Below are 19,234 nucleotides of genomic sequence, written 5' to 3' on the forward strand. Positions count from 1 at the left end.
AAAATCATGACACATTGAGTCACATTAGAAAATTGACACGAAAAATATTTAGTTAAAATGATTTCCTTTTACCAAGACATGCTGTGTTGTGGATGAAACAGGAGAGTTCAAGGTGGTGGTGGGATGGCCTCAGGGATCCGCTCTGAGCCCCTTCCTCTTAGCAAGCAAGACTGCTGGCGATCTGCAATGAAAGCAGGGAGCAGGTGGAGGAACCTTTGGAAAGGTGCAAAAATGGACTGGAATGGAGAGGAATACAAATTAACCAAAGACAGAATTGGGGAGAGGGCGGGACAGAGAATGGGAGACTTTAAATACTGAGCATCCACAGCGTTGAGCAACGGTGCGTGCGGGAAGGCACTGAAGTCACGGCTCTGAGTGTATTGATGAAGCAGCCACGATGTCTGGATTTTGAAACAAATAAGAACATGACCAGAAGGTAAAATCTGAAAAGGAGTGAGAGTCTTTAATTGTGTACAAGCAACATTTTGTACATTTCTACAGCAAACTTTTTCCTTTTTAGTAAGACTAACACTTTCAGGGACACGGCTTGAGGGGACCCAAAATAAAGTTTTACAACAGCGGATGAGAAATTCGTTACAAGTCATATATATACATGTATACACACACACATATATATAATATAATATATATATATATGTATATATATATATATATATATATATATATATATACACACATACATATATATACATTTGTATATATGTATATATATGTCATCTCCATATTCAGCTCAATAAGGTTTGTTCCATTAAATAACCGTAAAACATTTACTCCTATCAACAATCAAGGTGAAGTATAAATTAGGTTCAAGCACCATTTTGTTTTAAAAGCAAAACCGCAAGTAGGCCAACAGGTTTCAAATAAATACACAACGGTACAGCGGCATGGAAGGCTGCCATGGAAACGCAACAATGACGTCGACACAAAAACAGTGGAAAGATTGTCACTGGTGGTTCCTCACAACATAAATTATTTGCTTTACTATGGATGACCGCGGACCCTCAAAAGCTCATTCAATTTCATACCTTTGCCAAAAATGCTGATTAGACACATAGTTAATCATCATTTAAGTGTCACGACAAGTTAGACAAGGACAGAATGCTGTTATGGAAATAATTCAGATATCTTGATACAGATGCGGCTACTACATAGTTGGCAATTTTTGACCGGATTAGACATGAAATTTTAGGTAGCATTCAGACAAAAAAAAAAAAAAAAAAAAAAAAAAAAAAAAAAAAAAGAAGCTCTGAAGTTCCACACCCAGTAGGCAATGGCGATCGCTCAACAACTGAAAACACACTTGCACGCGTACAAACTGTGAGAAAGGAGATTCTTGTGACTATCAAAATAGGAAGTGTTCAAAAAGGCTGATAGGAAAACCGGAGGCATAAAGCTGCCCATAAAAAAACACACACACCAAGAGCACGGCCCGGACGCCACAGAGCGGCTAAGAAGTCACAGTCTCGGACTTCCAAAGACTGGTCATCAGCTATTTGGTCATCTAATCAAAGTCTGACGGGCAATTTTGCAAAAACATACATTGTGGATCAGTCAGAGTATTGGAGGTCCAGGTCCACAGTTCCGTCCGTCACCACCAGCCTGACCCGCTTGGGTTTGGTAGAACCCATGGAGTGAGACGTCGGCCCATAGTGCGGTATGTCCTGGTGGTCGCCCGGCTGGTTTTGGTGGTGCGCATCCTTCTTCAAGTGTTCGTCCGGACCCGCTTTATGTCCTGAGAAGCTACCCATGCAAAACGAGGGCGGGTTGGATGGCTGGGAACCGCAGGGCTCCAGAACCAGCCGCCCTTGAGTGCCCGAAGGTTCCATCAAGCAATGGTAGGTGTAGTTTGCGGGTCCGAGACCCGGGTAACCTTCGGGCGAGTCCCTGAGGCCCAGCGTCAACGAGTGGTCGCCACTGAAGTTGAGTACGTAAGGAGGTCCCTGTGGGCCGTACGAGAAGGACGCTGCCGGGTGGGTCCGACTTGCCGAGGCCAGTGTCTCGGGTGGCGTACTGTGGTTCATTTGAGGACCGCTGTGATGCGACATTGGAGAAAGCGACGAAGCGAAGCTGAAATCAAATGGATCCTGCTGAGGATAACAAGTCTGGTCCTTGTCAGAGCCCGGCAGAGTGGACTTGTCGTGTTTGGATGTCTCCTGTGGGTAAGAATAAGTGTCTTTAGTGGGGAAGAAGAAAGGTCTTGGCAGGTTGGAGAAGTTTTTGTACGTCGCAGTAGCATCGTCCTGCTTTTCAGAGGCCGTTTTACTTTGGCTGAAGGTTTGGTGGAAGGATGAGCTGTGTTTGTTGAAATGGACGCTGGACCTGCTAGGGTTGGCTGAGGGTGCGAAGTAGCTGGCGTTTTGAACAGGAACATTGCCTTTGTGCTGAAGGTTTTCATTGAATTTGCTAGCAAATGTTTTGGACGTGGTGTGGCCGCCAGCAGCCACATGGTCTCTGGGGGGAGCGCTGTACAAGTTCTGGCTCGGGTTCCCGCCCTGAAGCTTCATAACCCTGTGGATCACAGTGGAGGACTTTTCCTGGGAGTTGAAGAGATTATCTGGGTGGTTTGGATTACTTCCCGTCAAGAGTTGAGGATGGAGGAACTTGCTGGCCATTGCAGACGGCAGGACGGACCTCGTTTGGGGGGCGCCTCGGTGCGCACTCGGCTGGCAGTTGGCAAATGTCTGGGGCTGTTTGGGAATGCTCATGCGGTGGAAGGGTCCGTGTGTTTTCAGGTTGGATGTGACTTTTGATTGGCTGCTGCTTGGTTTGACGTTTGAGGCGGGCGGTACTAAAGGAGGAGCATTCTGAGACACTGCAGCAGGAGTGCCAAATAGGCGAGGTATGCTCACCACCGCCGACGACAAAGGAGCTTTTAAGTCCTCTCTGGACAGCCTCATTCCAGGATTCTTGCTGAGGAGTCGATCCTTTCCCGCCAGTTCGGGATTGGCGAGCGCTGAAAAACTCAGACCTGCTGGGGGTGGGATTCTGCCAGAGGCACTCTTTGTCTCACAGTCCAGAGAGACTGAATCATTCTTGGACGGGAGCAGAGCGGGGAAGAACTGGAGATCGTCACTGGTGAAGTTGTTGTCGGGACTTGGGGCGCCAATGTAGGGCGTCTCAGTGGTCCACGTGTCCGAGGGGCTGTGTGAGAGGGGGCTACTAAAGGGATCCGTAGGGGGGTCCAGCGAACACAGATCGGAGGGCGATGAGTTGAGGATGTTCTGCGGCTGATCGTAGCCTTCAAAGTTGAGATACTGGAAGTCCAGGATATCATCACAGCAGTTCGCAAAATTGGGCTCGCCCGGGAGAATGTTATCCGCAGTTGGGAAGGGCGGAGACTGGGATGACGGGGGCTGAATGATGGAACTGGGAATTCCGGACAAAACGGCTGTCTTTTCCAAAATTTGTGATGAGCAAAGACCCTCGGAGAGTTTGGAGAGGCTGTTGTCGATCTGTTGGAGGGACTGACTGAGGCAGTTGGTGGGCGTGTCACACTCGGACGCCATTTTGTGACGCTGCTTCCGGCCATTAATGCTGCTGGCTTCCGGTCTCTCAGCGATCAAGTTGGCCACGACCGCACTCTCTGCGTCCTCGTCATGAGGGCAATACAGGGAAAGCGGTGACAGCGACAAAGACAACTCCGGCTTGTCCGTCTCGTCCGTTTTCAGGAGTGACGCGTTATTGTTCAACTTGGGAGTCAACGGCTCCTCTCTGACCTTGCTCAAGTCCAGCAGTCCCGGGATTTGCTTGGCTAACACGGGACCTCGAAGTTCTCTCTTGACCGATGTCTCCATTTTATCTTGGAGCTGGTTCTGCATCTCATCCATGTCATCCACCTCCCAGATGTCCTCCACCTTTCTGCGCAATTTCAGAACCGGCAGAAGAACACCATTCAAATCTAAGTTGGACTCCAGTTTCTGCTTTGACTCACTTTCAAAAAGGCAACAGCTTCTCGTGAACCTATCTTCAGTTTTTGTTCCTTGGACAGCAGACGACGTATCGCTTTGAGTTTCGTCCAATTGCCGGCTTGGCCCTAAATCTTCTCTGGGCAGCTTCAACATTGTGAACGCATTCTTCCTCTCGCCCCGTTTTTTCAAGCGAAGGAGTCTGCTCTTGGACTTCTTACAGGCTTGCACATGGGCCTGAGCGGCCTGCATTTCCATGCTCAACGCAGACACGGAATGCATGATGGCTTTAAAGGGATCACTGTCCACTTCCTTCCTGTTTTCTGTTTTGATTGGACCGTCCAAATCGTTGCTCTGCATCTCCCACAGTTTGCCTCTTCTCCTCTTGAATCGGATCCTGAAGTTAAGTTCTGGCTTCGTCTCCTCAGCGTCACTTTGTTCCAAGGCTGATATCTCCACCTGTGAGTCTTTCTCCTGTTCATTCTTCCTCTGATTGTTCCCATCCTGCTCAACAGAGTTGTGGTTGTCGTCTTCATCTCCCCTCTCGGATTTTAACTTGTGAACTTTACTAAGGCAACCGTGAGGAGCTTCGGTAACTCGATGCCGAAGCTCCCTCCCCGTGTAGTTTTGCCTCGAGACCCTTGCAGAGCTCACCCTCCGCACTTTTGCTCGCGTCACTTTGCGTTTTCTGGCACGTTTGATCATCTTTTTGGGCCGACGACTCGATTCCCGCCTTGAGGACGTGCCGGGAACCTCTTTGGGCGTCGTGACAGAAGCAGCCGTTGCACTTTGTTCCGATTCGGCAGCACTGCGAAACGTTCGCTTCTTCAGAGGTATGTTCGACTGCACGGCATCAAGGTTCTGAGCGGTCTGGCTGGTGTTGGCCGAAACATGCAGCTGGAGAGGTAGCGGGTTGAGGTCGGCAGCTGCCGGTGTGTCGAGCTGGTCGGGATTCTGAGCTGAGGGAAGTAAACTGCTTTCTCTGCTGTTGGACTTCAGCTCGGCTTTCGTCTTCACTCGTCTGTGGCTTTTCTGCAGCCGACTGACATTTCGTTTCGTCGCCACAACGTTGCCCTCTTGGACTTCTCTCTGATCCGAGGAACAACCATCGCCCTCCGGTTGCTTGTCGGCTGAGGCTTTACTTTTCTTCAAAAAATCACAAAGGAGGACCCTGGCCTGTTTTAGGACGATGTCATTGCTTAGGTTGGGTACTGGTTTGCTTGGCGTTACCTGTTCCAAACTGTCAACAGCACCTGGATTTGGAGATTTAACCCCATGCGAGTTATTCTGTCTGGTTGTCACTGTCCTCGATGTATTTGTACGAAGCTTTCGCTTCTCTTTGTGCTCTTCGGGTTTGTCCTTTTCTGTTGGCGTTTTTTCTTCCACGACTGTCTGGATTTCGATAATCTTGTTTTTTCCACCTTCCACTAGATGGGAAGAGTCCCCCCCAGCCCTCTTTGAGGCATGTCGCTTCCGTAATGGTCGCTCATCTATAGCCTTGGAGAACATTTCCCCCGCTCCTTTCGAAGCTTCAGCGGTGCAAGGGCCTGGAGCAATTGGGGCCGGGGCAATTGGGGCTGGGGCAACTGGGGCGGGTGGTCCCTGCTTCTGTTGGGATTTATGTGCAGTCAGTGGTCTGAGGCCCTGAATCTGCCTCATCTTCCCTCTCAGCTCCTCCCTTACGTGCCGGTCGTCAAGACTTGTTTCCTGTGCCTCCCTGCAAGGCGCTGAGATTCTTGTGAGTCGGACCGTCAGGTATTGCTTGAGTGACGATAGTAGCGGCTTCTCTGAATCTTTCTTACAAGGTTCCGGAAGATTCTGACCAACCCTGGACTTCAAGTTTTTTTGCTCCGTCTTGTCCTGTTTTATCGTGCTTGAGGTTTTGTCTGAGGCGAGCCTGGCCGTGCTTTTGGATCTGGATGAGCTCCTCAAGGGAACACCAACCCGCTCTTTGTTCTTCTGAAGCAGACCTCGTGAGATACGCTTCACGTTGGGGGTTGTCCTCGGCTTCACCAGCTCCAGCTGCTGCAGGAGGGCCCTCTCTTTGCTTTTGGGATCCTTGCAGATCAGCAGAAAGTCCAGCGAGTGGCGCCGCACCCTAATCCTCAGGTCCCGGATCAGGCACTGTGACAGGAGCGGCAGCGTTCGTTGCTCTTTCCTGGGCTCAGCCAATTCACCCGGTCTTGTGAGCCTGTGGTTCTGTCGCCTCCACTTATTTGTCTGCTTCCACTTTCGGTTTTTAAGGGCATTCTTCCGCATCTGATGGGTGAAGGAATTCCTCGAGGGGATTGCTAGAAGGGAAAGACAAGGTCAAGTCACAATGGAAGCTTCCAGATAGAAAAGTAAAGTCGTTACATTGACCAATTGAAATACCACAAATTACAGCCCCTGTAAAATCTTTTTTTTTAATTAAGAAAAAAAATAGCACTGCATTGTATAAAACCATTAAAAAAAAGAATGAATATTTTTGATACAGTGTATCTGAGGCTCACTTGAATTTGACGTGCAACACAAAGTACTACCAACCAAAAATACAGAGCACCGTAATTTTTGGACTATAAGTCGCGTTTTTTTCATAGTTTAGGTGGGGGGGATGAAAGCTCTCTTTCACCTCCGTGGATGGAAGTTGTGGGCCGGCGCTCAGCCGGGTGGCTGTCCGGGGACGGTGGATGGGGCTCGGACATGGCTTTTTATGCACACCCGGTCCTATTCTATGGAGCTCTCTTCCACCTCCGTGGCTGGAAGTGCCACCTGGAAGTCCACGCCACCACACGCCTGGAAGTCAATGCCGGTGCTTGTGGCCATGTTGCGGTGAACTATTTATGTTATAGTTATTTGATATATTTTATTTCGTATAGCAACTTGTACATGTTTTTATCGTTACAGTTCAGTACTTGTTGGCTCATTGAACTCTTGTTTTGTTAAATAAAGAGACGTTTGCCAAACCCACGTCTTTCCTTGTACTTTGTTAACGCTATAATATAGTTAAATACTAGATCTGTGGAATAACGACGAGGCTGACATCAGGGTGCACGCGCAACGTTGTTGACAAAGGACGAGGAATTTGATCGATGGATTTAATTGTTTGGAGTGACACAGATGGTTTGATTATATTGTTGTTTATGTGATAGTTCTTTGATATATACTTTATATATCGTTATATGGGTCTGTGGAATATTTAGAATATTTAGACGTCAGCGGCGCGGCACATACGGAGCATCGTTTCCATAAAGGACGATCGATGGATTTAATGAATTGGAGTGACACAGATGGTTTTATAAACGTGTTATTTATGTAATAGTTATTTGAATAACTCTGAATGTTACGTCAGGCCCGTTCTCAGCTCTTTGTTTGTGTTTGTCACGTTAGCATACCTATCGTTTAGCCTGTTGTTGCTCGTACATGTCTGTTCTTGGTGCTGGATTTTGTCAAATAAATTTCCCCCAAAATGCGACTTATTTTTTTTTCACGTTATTGTGCATTTTATGGCTAATGCGACCTATATTCCGGAGCGACTTTTAGTCTGAAAATTACGGTACTCGTGAATCGAGGTACAGCGAGATTGGATATTCCTGCAGTTGTTACAAGCCAAAGTGAAGAGAAAAACCCTGGAAGAATACCTGAATGTAATCCCGGAAGGATGGGCTTGGGGCTTAAGCGTCCCTTCTCTCGCTGGTGGCGACGGTAGCGCTCTCGGAGGCGGTACTTCTGGTCACCGGAGTCTTTTGTTTCCTCGCATTGCGGCTGCTTCCCTCTGTGTTTAAAGTGACCTTCCCCTTTCCTAAAGGAGAGTCCACGTGAGTGTGTCACACACACGAGTCACAACAGGTCAGAAATGGCAAAGAGTATCCACGCACTTCTCACAGGTGCAGCACTCGCACATCTCGTTGCCCTCGCCGAAGAAGCTGGCGCCGTAGTAACACGTGATCTCCTCCCCAGGTGAGATGGGTCGAATCACCTCCACGCAAGCACCATTCTTCTCACCGGGGACAAACTGGGCGTGGGGTTGCAGAAAGACAAAAGGTTGCTCGACTCGAGTCCCCGAGAGACGCACAAATAAACAGATGGCTGTCAAAATAAAATCTGATGCTAATAAGAATAATTGTCCAGGTTAGGGATCACTTTGTTTTGTCTGACAAATGGATGTTTGCTCACCTTGCAGTTTGGTTTGCAGTCTTCCAGCATAAGGAAAAGAAAGAAAGGAAACACTCAAGTCAAATGGTGTAAACCACTGAAAGCATCTTCATAGCACTAAATTCCTAAACACTTAAAATGTTCTGTATTGTGCAACAGCGGACATTAAAAAGTATCTCAATATATTTCTAGATGTGAATGAGAAGTTTTTCAATGATCACTTTAAGTTGTGTTTCCAATGCATATACTGCATAACACTGTTGGAACTCATCTTCTGCCACAATCGTAAATCAATATCTTGACGCAATGCAGGCCGAATGGCAGCAGAGGGCGACATTCACAACTCTAAAACTGAACTTGCCAAACTGACCATGGTTAATGAAGGCAGCCGGTCCGAGCCAGAGTTGGGCGCAGCGTTTGCGTGTGGAGTACATGACACTGAAGTCGTTTACGCCGGCCCGCAGCACGGCGCTGTCGGTTGGACTCAGCTCGGCGATGCAACCCAGAAGGACCTCCACGCGCTCGCCCGCAAACCTGTCCGCCAGTGACAAACGTTACACCATAATCTCTTGTCAAGTGACCTTTTCGTGTTTGTAAGCGCCACGGAGTGGTGTACGGACGCACCAGTGTCTGGTGGAGGAAATCTTGGCTCCGTTGGTCTCCGAGGAGTAGCGGTCACATGACTCGATCTGGATGCCGCTATCCAAAAGAAAGGCATTGAGGTAGCGGTTCACCTGTGGATAAGATGGGCGACTTCAGACCACTGTGCGCACACGCATGAGAAAGAACGTGTCGCGGACTTTTTTGCACGGCGGATTGTTTTTCCACAAGTCATGTCTTTTATCTTATGATCACTGATGTGTTTGAGAAGTATTCAGAGACAAAAAAATATACAGTAAGCTAAGGGATCATTTTGTACATTCAAGGTTTTCTGTCTGTCTTCTTGGAACCTTTACACCTCATTTCAAGTCACTGCTGTGGGGGACATCCCAGAGGAGGCAACACTCCAAGAGCATGCTAATGAAACTGATGTCGATGAAAATGTACGAGTACACACGTGCTGCCTCAGGAGCTCCTGCCGGTGGCTTCCCAAAGCGTTGAAGCAGTCACCCGCCAGCCCGCCCACCGTCAGCGCCTCAAAGGTGGCGTTAAAGTCGTGTGTGCGTTGGAACCGCAGCAGCGTCTCTTTCAAGTTGCCCCAGCGACGAACCTCTGGTGCTGGGCTGAAAAGAATGCTTTTAATGATATGCCAAAATGTGTGCAAGAAAGTGCAAACTGAAAATTTGGACGCTTCTGCATTTATTGTCATTTTTAATCAGTAATAATGGCTGGTCATCGTCAAAAGTAGGTTTAGACGCATAAAGCCACCTGTGATTAAAATCTGCCATTGAACGTGTTCTGTGACCAAACGTCATGTATGCTTGTGCATGACTGAGTGGCTCAAAGATTATTTTGGACTATTTCTACTCATGTCAATTAAGCATGCAGGGTCACGACAAGCTAATTAATTACCTGATCTTCATTTTATGGGTGGTAAAGCCCAGGAGCGGGTCCAGCACCAGGCTGGTGGCCAGGTCATCCGTCTCACACAGCTCCTTCACACTCATTCTAGTGCCGCAGTCCATCGCCTCCCACCATCAGCATGCTGGAAAAAGGTTGCATATGTACCATCAGAGTAAAAAAAAAAAAGAACATTAATCTTTTTATAGCATGATAACTCATAGTGTAGAGTGTTACTGTTCTATTTGTCTGCGTTCTTCGTTTACTTCACAGAAGACAACTTAAAGTATTGACGTTGCAATTTACGAATAAGAATCAGACTGCTGATGTTTCAGTTTTAATGTCAGTGAATGCTTTCCACAGAAGATAAGCATCACTCAATGCACCTTAAAACCAAGGTACGTACCCAACCTGGATTTGGGGATTCTTTTTCGTTCTGCCCTCATCCCTTCCTTCTTGGCTTCCTTTCTTGAGACCTGCTTTTTATTTATGCATCACATGATCCTTCATTTGCTTCATCTTAATTTCATGCTTTCTTCCCTATACCTAAACCTGTTTTTCTGCTTTCCTCCTCAGATCCACTTTTCTTCTTTCCTTCCTTTCTGCTTTCTTTCAGACCCGCTTTTTTATTTTGCATCTCTCCTTCTGCTTTACTGCCTTCGTTACACTTCCTTTATTCTGGAGTCAAATGATTTCTCATTATTCACGGTTCCTGAAAGTTAATTAAAGTTAATTCAAACTGTGTACGCCTACCCTGCACATTAATGCGTTTTCACCGTTTTAACGCGAACCATGATGTGAACCGCGAGAAAAACAACTTTGACATCCCCTCAATGTTCAGTATAGTAATACACACACCGGCCTGTTATTGATATCAAGCTACAATGGGGTCTCTCGTCAAAATCGTGTCACAACGTTCCTTCAACTCGGAGCTAGCAAGTGTCGACGAGTTCATTATTGAATGGACTTAGCGCCTTAGCTTATCATGTAGCAGTCATCAACTGCTGGAGAGAAGTGTGTAGTGTGTAGAGGGTCGGCGAGCTAACATCCCCGCATCACACACATTTATATATATACTTATACATATATATATACATCGGCCATAGATTCAAAGCATAGCCTAGACACTGCCGCGCAAAACCCACCTGGGAGTCTTTTCTGGTCAGCGAAAGTAGGAGCGTGAGAATGGAGAAGTAAGATCCCAAAAAGCAGCTCTTCGCCGGGAAAGCTAGCCTAGCAACATGCTAGCTAGTGGGCTAGCTGGCTAGCTGGCTAGCTTTCCACCCCAGATTACGAGAACACTTTTGTAATGTAATTAAAACCCGGTGTGCAAACTTCCGCAATGCATGCTGCAAATGCACGCAGTTAATTGTGTGTAATTTGCTTAGTTTCGTGTCTGTAAAAAAAAAAAAAAGCTTCGTCAAATTATATTAATATAAATAATTTTAAAAGCTTCATTTAAGGTAGTAAAAGTTGGTACGTTGGAGTGCAACCAAACCTCTGCACCTTGAAGACACGCCTACCCGAAGCTCCCATTTGTTGGGTTCAAGGTCAATTAGGCAAATAAAACGCGCTCCTCTGGAAGTAGTCTCGTGTGATTGGTCGGTTTGGAGAGGGGGGCGGGTGTTATTATGAGTTGGTCTTCCACGGAAGCAGAGCACAACTGGACGGAGTTTCATCAATGCCATTGGTCCGGTTCGGCGTCTCTTTGGCGAATCACTCGCGCCCGGTTGGATTTAAGGCTCGTGATTTGACGACGTTTGCGTGAAGGCGGGGTTACTGGTGAGTCGATTCATGGTGAAAAGGAGTACAGTAATCTCATTGAAAACACAAAAATATTTTTAACAGTCAATCTCCTCCTCCTCGCTTCCATTTCAGTTGTAGTGCAGCGCTTACAGACACATAACATGAGCGTCAAATAAAGAGTCAAATAAAAATATACAAAATTGTAAAAGAATGTTTTACTTATGCCGTTGTGATGTATTGTAATGACGGCGGGCCTCTTTTTTAAATACAATAACATTTTATTTAAAAGATTATAAATATATATATTTTTGCATTGTAGTCCTGTAAAAATCCGCAAACCCACAAAAAGCCACAAGACGCCAATATACAAATTCTCGGTATATATTTTAATTTCTATGCCTTTAACAGACAAATTGCAATGGGATGAGAATTACTGGTGAAATTAATAAACAAATAAAATTTCCATGTTATTAGTTTCACTTATTTCTATTTATTTTTACCATGGGAATGATCTGATGCTGCGCTAACACATCCAGTGAAAGGACATGATGCAAAACATCCCTGATCCGTTCCTTGAAAAACAAAAACTCCTACATCAGAGATACACATTTGTCAGTAAAAATAATGAACCAAAAAGGTGATTAATGTTTTGTATCGTTTAAAAAAAAAAAAAAAAAAAGCACATGTCTGTACAGCTATTGTGAAAAGTATGGAAGGAGCCTTATGTGGCCATCTTGGACCTTTTTTCATTTTTTTTTTTTAAATGAGATTAATCAGTTAATTGGAGTTCTTCCTAGACTTTCTCTAGTCTACTCAGTGACACTTTTTATCCTGGAAGGTTTTGGTGTCGTGTCTGCATACATATGATTTGGATTTTTCTGATCACTTCCTGAGTTGATCTCAGTGGATGGGCGCTAACAAAAACGAGACTCAAATGGAGGATGAGGACTAACGTGGCAACAGAGACCGGAGAAGAGAGGGCCAAAAAAGTGTAAGAAACCCTGAAAGACTACAGAAGCGATGTTTGCTTGTGGTGACACCCTGTTTGCCAAATGTTTAAGATTTCTACTGTTTGCATGTACTACACTTATTATACACGTGATGTTAACAATTTCTATGGCTCTTGTTATCCCATCAAAAAAAACAAGCAGAGGCAAAAGACGTGTCAATTAAAACCCAGCCGCTTATTTTTCTCATCTCTTTTGGTTAGTTGTCACGGTAACCACCCACCCCAGTAGTATTCCCCATTTTAGGCCACGTTCACACTTGTGGGTCAGTACTGCAGCAAAGCCTGAACCACGTGATAGTTGACTTGCCAGCCAAGAATGCCATAAGTTAGCAACACCTTTATGATAAATTTTAAAAAACAAAAAGGTCCACTTTGCATCGCATTTACACTAACCCATTTTAAGGAATGAAAAGAATATGGAGTCCCAACCCGACTGGACCACATCTGAGGTCCTGTGCCCAAAGATCTTTTTATACAAAAAAATGGTATTTGTTCTCTTACATACATCAGTTGGTTTTAAATTTTTGCAGTTTTTTTTTTTTTTTTTTAAACCAGCTGAAATGTCAGGAAATTATACTGAGTTGCATTTTAGAGAGCACTCCCATACAGGGATGCTGATCTTGACCGTTTTGACCAGCAAAAAGCTTAGAAGTCAGCTTTTTGCTGCCATTTGTACAGCGGTCCATAAGTTAAGCCTCAAGCATGAACGTGGCCTGAACACCACCGAGTGACGTGGCAGTTGAACATTATTATTTTTATTACCAGCCGCACCTGCACCTCATTTCGCAACAAGCTAAGTGCCACAATCACAAGGTGGTTTTTGCAATGTGGGAAACGTGCCAGTTCAAGCTTATTCTTGATTCAGCTTCCAAAGGACACATCACTTTCAAATATCTACAAAACAAAAAAGTATTTCACATCTTAAATCGCATCTTTTTGAATGAGTGCCGCCTGTGCACCCATACAGCCAGCATGGGCTCTGCAAGCCCCCCCACCCCCCAGCTTAACCGGATAACCACCATTAGGAAAAGATGGTGTACAAAATGCAGTGGGTACACCTCAAAGATGGAAAGAGCTTACTTTTTGAGCAGCGAAATATAATGAGAGGAAAACAAACTGTGTGATTACACACACACAGATGGGAAAATGAATGAATGCAATGTCTCTGGGAGAAAAAGACAATTGGGAGGTAGAAAGGAGAAAATGAACAATGAGAGCATCAGGCGGACTTGAGTGTGGAGAAAAGGAGGGAGAGGAGCCAGCAGTGGGTGTTATTTCTTAGCCTTGGCGGCTTTGGCGGAATTCCGTGGCGGGGTGACAGGCCTCCCCGAACCCATCCCGGCGCCGCCGCCATAAGGATACAACTTCTTATCCGCCGGCTTCAGGATCTGAGACACACAAACGGGACGTTTGGCGAAAAACTTTGGACAGTTTCCTGGTGATGACAGCTTCGGTAAAACGTACCTGGAAGGAGCACATGAGCGTTTCATCGACGCTCATCATGGCGCCGGCGTTGTCAAACTCTCCACAGTAATTGGGGGCTGAGAAGAGAGTGACCAGCTGCCTCTTGGCAAAGAACTCGTAGCCGTCCTCCACCACCTGCACCAGAGGAATGAGGAACAAATCATTAAATATGAGACACGCAGATCATTACGAGTCATCACAAGCATTCACATGTACATTTTGAGGTGCACACAGGACTTGACAGAAGGGCCCAACAGTTCAACGAGGAGATTTTAAACATGCGTACGAGTTGGGGCAAATGTCGGCGGGCTCACCTGATGCGCCCTGCATATGAGGTCCATGTCGTGCTTGTGTAGAAACTTCGCTACCACATCGGCGCCAAACGTGAAGGAGACGCCACGATCGTTCTCCCCCCAGCCCAGCACGTCCTTGTCAGGGTCAGCCCACAGCAGGTCGCACAGCAGACCCTGGTCGGGCACGTCGGTGGGCCGCATGACTCTGCGGATCTGCTCCATGGATTGCAGGTCGGGCGACAGGCCTGGCGAGGTCATGTCAGTCAATAAACACGCCCAGGTCACTTTGTTAGGAATGCGCTATACAATCCCAAGGTACGAGGGGGGCAGCATGGAGCAAGGCATCCAGACTACCAGGAATAATAGCGGTAGTAGTAGAAGAAATTGAAAAATTATGGCAAGCTGCCTGTCTGTGGAAGGTGTCCCTACCTCCATGGCAGCAGAAGATCTTCTCATCGACAATGGCAGCCACCGGTAAACAGTTGAAGCAGTCCGTGAAGGTTTTCCACAGTTTGATGTTATACCTCCGCTTGCCTGAAACACACAAAACATTCTTCAGAAAAAAAACTCAGTGACTCGATCAATTTGCGTTCCATGCCGCTCACACTCATCGTAGAAGCCGTAGATTCGGTTGATGGAGGCACACTCGTGGTTGCCGCGCAGCAGGAAGAAGTTCTCCGGGTACTTGATTTTGTAGGCCAGCAGCAGGCAGATGGTCTCCAGGGACTGCTTGCCTCGGTCCACGTAGTCGCCCAGGAACAGATAGTTGCTTTCCGGTGGGAATCCGCCGTACTCAAACAGCCGCAGGAGGTCATAGTACTGGCCGTGGACGTCACCTGCGAGGGGAGCCGGAGAGCAGTTCGGGTAAATAATTTTCACGACTATACGGCAAAGCGCTTTTGGGAAACAGTTGCTTGTGCATGTGTGTTGAGCTCACCACAGATTTTAAGGGGAGCCTCCAGCTCCAGCAGGATGGGCTGGCTCAGGAAGATCTCACGAGATTTCAGGCACAGCCCACGGATCTCGCTCTCCGTCAGCTGCACGTTCTTGCCAGGCCGAGAGCCCTTGACTGCAAGGCAAGAAGGAAGCCCGGATGAATAATCAACACGTATGAGGCCAGAAGGCTTCCCACGCAAGAAGCGCTACAGAATGAAACCCAAATGAAATGACGACGACCGCTCATCAGTCAAGCTCGCAGTTCCGTTGACAGGTGTGTCAGCCCGACAAGCACACGCGCTCACAGGCATCATGAGGAACAAATAACAACAAACGTGCTACCTTAGAGGAACACACAACAATGAATGCATTTTTGGACGAGGACAAAACAGAATGAAGGTTTTAGGGACGTTTTTTTTTTTTTTTTTTTTGTAAGAAGGCTTGCCTCAATCACACACCCACACAGGCATACATGGCGCTTGATGGTACAGCAGAGGGCCGCCGTGATGCACTGTCTGACATCACACTCCTCCCACATGCACACCACACTTGTACTGCATATCCGTCATGTCGTGTGTGTTGGACATACTACCACTCTGCTTTCTGTCTTTTGAGAAGTAACTGCTAAAATGTTGAACAATACACTGATCAATGATGCCACCACATCGTCTTCAATCTGTCCGAGGACGTGAAGCTGCTGCTATAAATGAGACTAGTCAATGGAGGTCAGAGTAGAGTGGAGCAGCTACTTAAAATGGAGGCCTGCCCGAAATAGTGAAAGAGGGCCTAAATACGAGCGGTGCTACTGCTAGTGCCCCCTAAAGCAGGATTAAAGCCAGCTTAACCGCAACACAGCTAACTTCGGAATTGACCGTGCCGCTAGCAGGAAAAGGCGAGCTTATCAGTAGACACACACACACTGCACTGAATGTGCCGAGTCTAAACAAAGACTTGGACCAAAAAACACACACATAGCAGCGTCTGGATGTCTGCACTGGGAAAAAGTCAACTTCATGCACTGTGTTACATCAGTTTAACATCACCCTCTTGCACACACACAAAATAAAATAAAAAAAAAAAAATCACACTAACAGACACACGCAGTCACACAGTGCAACTTGAGTTATTTGAGGGTGTTAATTGACTTGAGTTGGTAGTTCGCCCAACACGTTTAATTGGCTTGTTGTTGACACACACACACACCGGAGAAAGTGGATAGACACACGGCAGAGCACAATCAATCATTCATTCATTGAACGTTTGCAAAACACAAGGGCAAGAAAGTGCCGTTACACTTTAGCACAGCACAACAGAAACAGGTGATTGCTTGTTATGGTCGACCATAAAAAAAGAGAGCGACACATGGAAGGTCAGCAGGGTTACATAAGCGTATATAAATACTGCCAGTATCTGCCTTGTTTGCGTGCACACACACACACACACACAAGCAGCAGCTGGTCCGCAGTCAAAGTCAACAGCAGCTAATATGGCTGCTGTGCTTGCGTTTTTTTGTGGTAAATAATCCAAGTCACCTCCTGCAGATCAACTCCATGAAGCCAACATACCACCTACATTCATTTAACCTAAAGAGGACCATACAACAGGCCAGAAAATTTGAGTTAAAAAATTGAGTAACGAGATGTAGACAGAGAACTTCCCAACAAGCAGCAATTTGGCAGACAATGAACAAGTTGAAAGAAAATGACTTGCTCAGTCACGCTCTCATTTTAGAGTGATTGTAAAACTCACCATAAATATGTGCTAGCAAACAAACTAGCATCAATACTGCAGTAGTTAAGTCTCTAAGCAATGCATCTTCAAAAATAAATACATAGACAATTATAATGCTCACTGGCATATATTCTTTATCCTCTGCATAAAAATGACTATAAAAACACGAGTGCAGTTTTGTGTTACGCCATCAAATCTAAGTGTCAAAATGATGGTGCCTCCTCGTGCTCAAGGCACATACAACAGAAGGAATTTAAGCAGGAAAACAAAATGCAAAAACTGCTTTGCACACACAAGTGTGTATTGGTGTTCTTCGGATGAACTTGAACACAAGTGTGTATTTGTGTTCTTCGGATGAACTCAACACTTGATAAGATTTTCACTTGTGTTTAGTGTCCTCGGGCTTTTTCTTGTCTCTGTTACACAATCAAGTGGTCGACTACCAAAGTACTAACAAACAAAAACACATGACTTCTGTTTAGTACCTAATCAAGTAAAGAACAATTTTAAAATAGGGATAATTGAAGCACCTATTTAGTGTTAGTGCTTATTATTATGTAGTGATGGTGTCATTCGCTCCGCTGTGATACACATCTATCTCCGCACCGACTGCATAAAACACATATCTTATTCGCACGAAACAATTTGCTGTCGTTATTGGTCGTCTCACCTTCCAAAAGACGCTGAATGATCGAGTCGATGTTTAATTTTTCCGGTTCCGCCATTTTCTGTTGATTCTCACACGAGCTTCCCGATTCCCGTTTGGCACCTTCAATTCCATTTACCCACCAAAACACAAAACACAGTATTAGTTGGAAGTTACATGGTTATGCATTAATCCAAAGCACTTGGAATCGTGACATTACACACCGTTAAGAATAGATAAGGAGTGTCTCACATTACTCACAGCCTCATTCCATTCACTCTGAGCTCATGCTAACTAGTTAGCACTTTAGCCAGGCTGGTCACATAGCCAAACAAGCGACAGTCAACTTAGCTTGCATTGTCGTACCTTATCGGAATAACAGGTCTCCCAGTGTGTTAGTAAAAATACAAAAACTTGTTAAAAAAAAAAAAAAAAAAAAAGCCCTGAGCTCGGCCGCGGCTCTGGTTCCCCCTTGCCTCTTCCTGTGGGAACTTTAACAGCAGGCCGTTACGGGCTAGCTGCCGCTCGGACTCGGAGTGTCTCCGGTCGGCTGGCTGTTGTCGTAGAGGGCCGGAGTCAAACTTGATAACGTCACATGCTTTAAAAGCTGATTGGTCAAAGGCATTTACACCTGGAATATGATTGGTGTCAGCGCGTGTTGGTGTCAGAAAATGCCCGCCCCCTAGAGAGAACGTCAACGTAGTGGAGCCGGATGTGAAACTCGAAGGGCGCCATCTTGCGCGTACAAACCGAATTGCACAAGGATCAAATTTGCGTTTGACTTCAAAGTAGACACTTGTGACGTAGGATGACGCTAAAGTGACGCAAAAGGCCACTGCTGAAGGCAACGTAAATGGTTTAGAAATGAGACATTGTGACAACATCAAGTGAAGATCTGTATCCTATCTGTACAGTGAGGCGTGACCCATCTGGACTCACGATTGTATATAAAATCTACGTTGATGTTGATTTTTTGGCATATTATTGAAATAAATAGTGTTTTTTTTTTAAACAATTAAACATTACAACATTGTAACATTGCACCTTTAAAGTACATTTGTTCAGATCAGTTTTACTTTTACGTGTAATACATTTACATTTAGTCAACTATTCACTTTTAAACATTTATGTCGTTTTTATTTAATGCCTAGTTTTTCATGAATAAGCTAACTATGTATGCTATTGGTTTAAATGGAGCGCCAGGTTTTTTTTTTCGGTTGTTTGTTTTTTTTGGGTGGGCCTTGGTAAGAATTACCCCATGTATTTTACATTTGTATTCACCTACTTGTGTATGTTTGTATTGTCTGTCATGTAATGTCATCATGAAAAAAATTAAGCAATGACATGAAAACTTATGAATTAATACTCTCTATGACGCCTTAATAATTGGATTACATGAGCTGGCGTATCTAATGTGAGCTTTCACAATCTCGACTCTTCCACTAACCCACACTGTCTTTCCCACAATCACCACTAAACTATGACATCACAATCTTTTATTTGTCATCGGTTTCGACTGAGGGCGGTGGTACGTGTGTATGTGTGAGTGTGTGGGTGTGTGTGTGTGTGTGTGTGTGTGTGTGTGTGTGCGTGCGTGCGTGCGTGCGTGCGTGTGTGTGTGTGTGTGTGTGTGTGTGTGTGTGCGTGCGTGTGTGTGTGTGTGTGTGTGTGTGTGTGTGTGTGTGTGTGTGTGTGTGTGTGTGTGTGTGTGTGTGTGTGTGTGTGTGTGTGTGTGTGTGTGTGTGTGTGTGTGTGTGTGTGTGAATGTGTATGTGATAACTTATTTTGTTCAGATACACAACCAGCATCTTGGGTCACATTTGTCGTTTTTCTGTATGAAAAACAAGAT

The 19,234-nt window shown here is 45.7% G+C and overlaps 2 protein-coding genes across 4 annotated transcripts; both read right to left on the bottom strand.

Annotated features, from left to right (window-relative positions):
* Positions 1-437: 437 nt before the first annotated feature.
* Positions 438-11,068, bottom strand: kmt5c (lysine methyltransferase 5C). Its single transcript, XM_049745349.2, has 9 exons — positions 10,706-11,068; positions 9,573-9,705; positions 9,118-9,283; positions 8,685-8,794; positions 8,431-8,594; positions 8,082-8,101; positions 7,784-7,920; positions 7,547-7,707; positions 438-6,217 (listed from the first exon to the last, which is right to left on the bottom strand). The coding sequence occupies exons 2-9, from the start codon at positions 9,683-9,685 to the stop codon at positions 1,569-1,571; spliced, it is 5,520 nt and encodes a 1,839-aa protein (XP_049601306.1). The 5' UTR covers positions 9,686-9,705; positions 10,706-11,068; the 3' UTR covers positions 438-1,568.
* A 603-nt stretch (positions 11,069-11,671) lies between these two features.
* On the bottom strand, positions 11,672-17,950 carry ppp1caa (protein phosphatase 1, catalytic subunit, alpha isozyme a). Of its 3 annotated transcripts, none has more exons than XM_049745361.2 (8): positions 17,752-17,950; positions 17,410-17,508; positions 15,010-15,141; positions 14,678-14,908; positions 14,502-14,606; positions 14,094-14,317; positions 13,780-13,914; positions 11,672-13,703 (listed from the first exon to the last, which is right to left on the bottom strand). In XM_049745361.2, exons 2-8 carry the CDS (start codon positions 17,462-17,464, stop codon positions 13,587-13,589), a joined length of 999 nt encoding a protein of 332 aa, XP_049601318.1. In that variant the 5' UTR covers positions 17,465-17,508; positions 17,752-17,950; the 3' UTR covers positions 11,672-13,586. The 3 variants fall into 3 exon arrangements, with proteins under 3 accessions (XP_049601318.1, XP_049601319.1, XP_049601320.1); XM_049745362.2 differs by lacking the exon at positions 17,752-17,950 and adding an exon at positions 17,647-17,666; XM_049745363.2 differs by lacking the exon at positions 17,752-17,950 and adding an exon at positions 17,610-17,632.
* Between the last annotated feature and the right edge of the window lie 1,284 nt (positions 17,951-19,234).

The sequence above is a fragment of the Syngnathus scovelli genome, chromosome 16 (genome assembly GCF_024217435.2).
Source record: "Syngnathus scovelli strain Florida chromosome 16, RoL_Ssco_1.2, whole genome shotgun sequence".
NCBI lineage: Eukaryota > Metazoa > Chordata > Actinopteri > Syngnathiformes > Syngnathidae > Syngnathus > Syngnathus scovelli.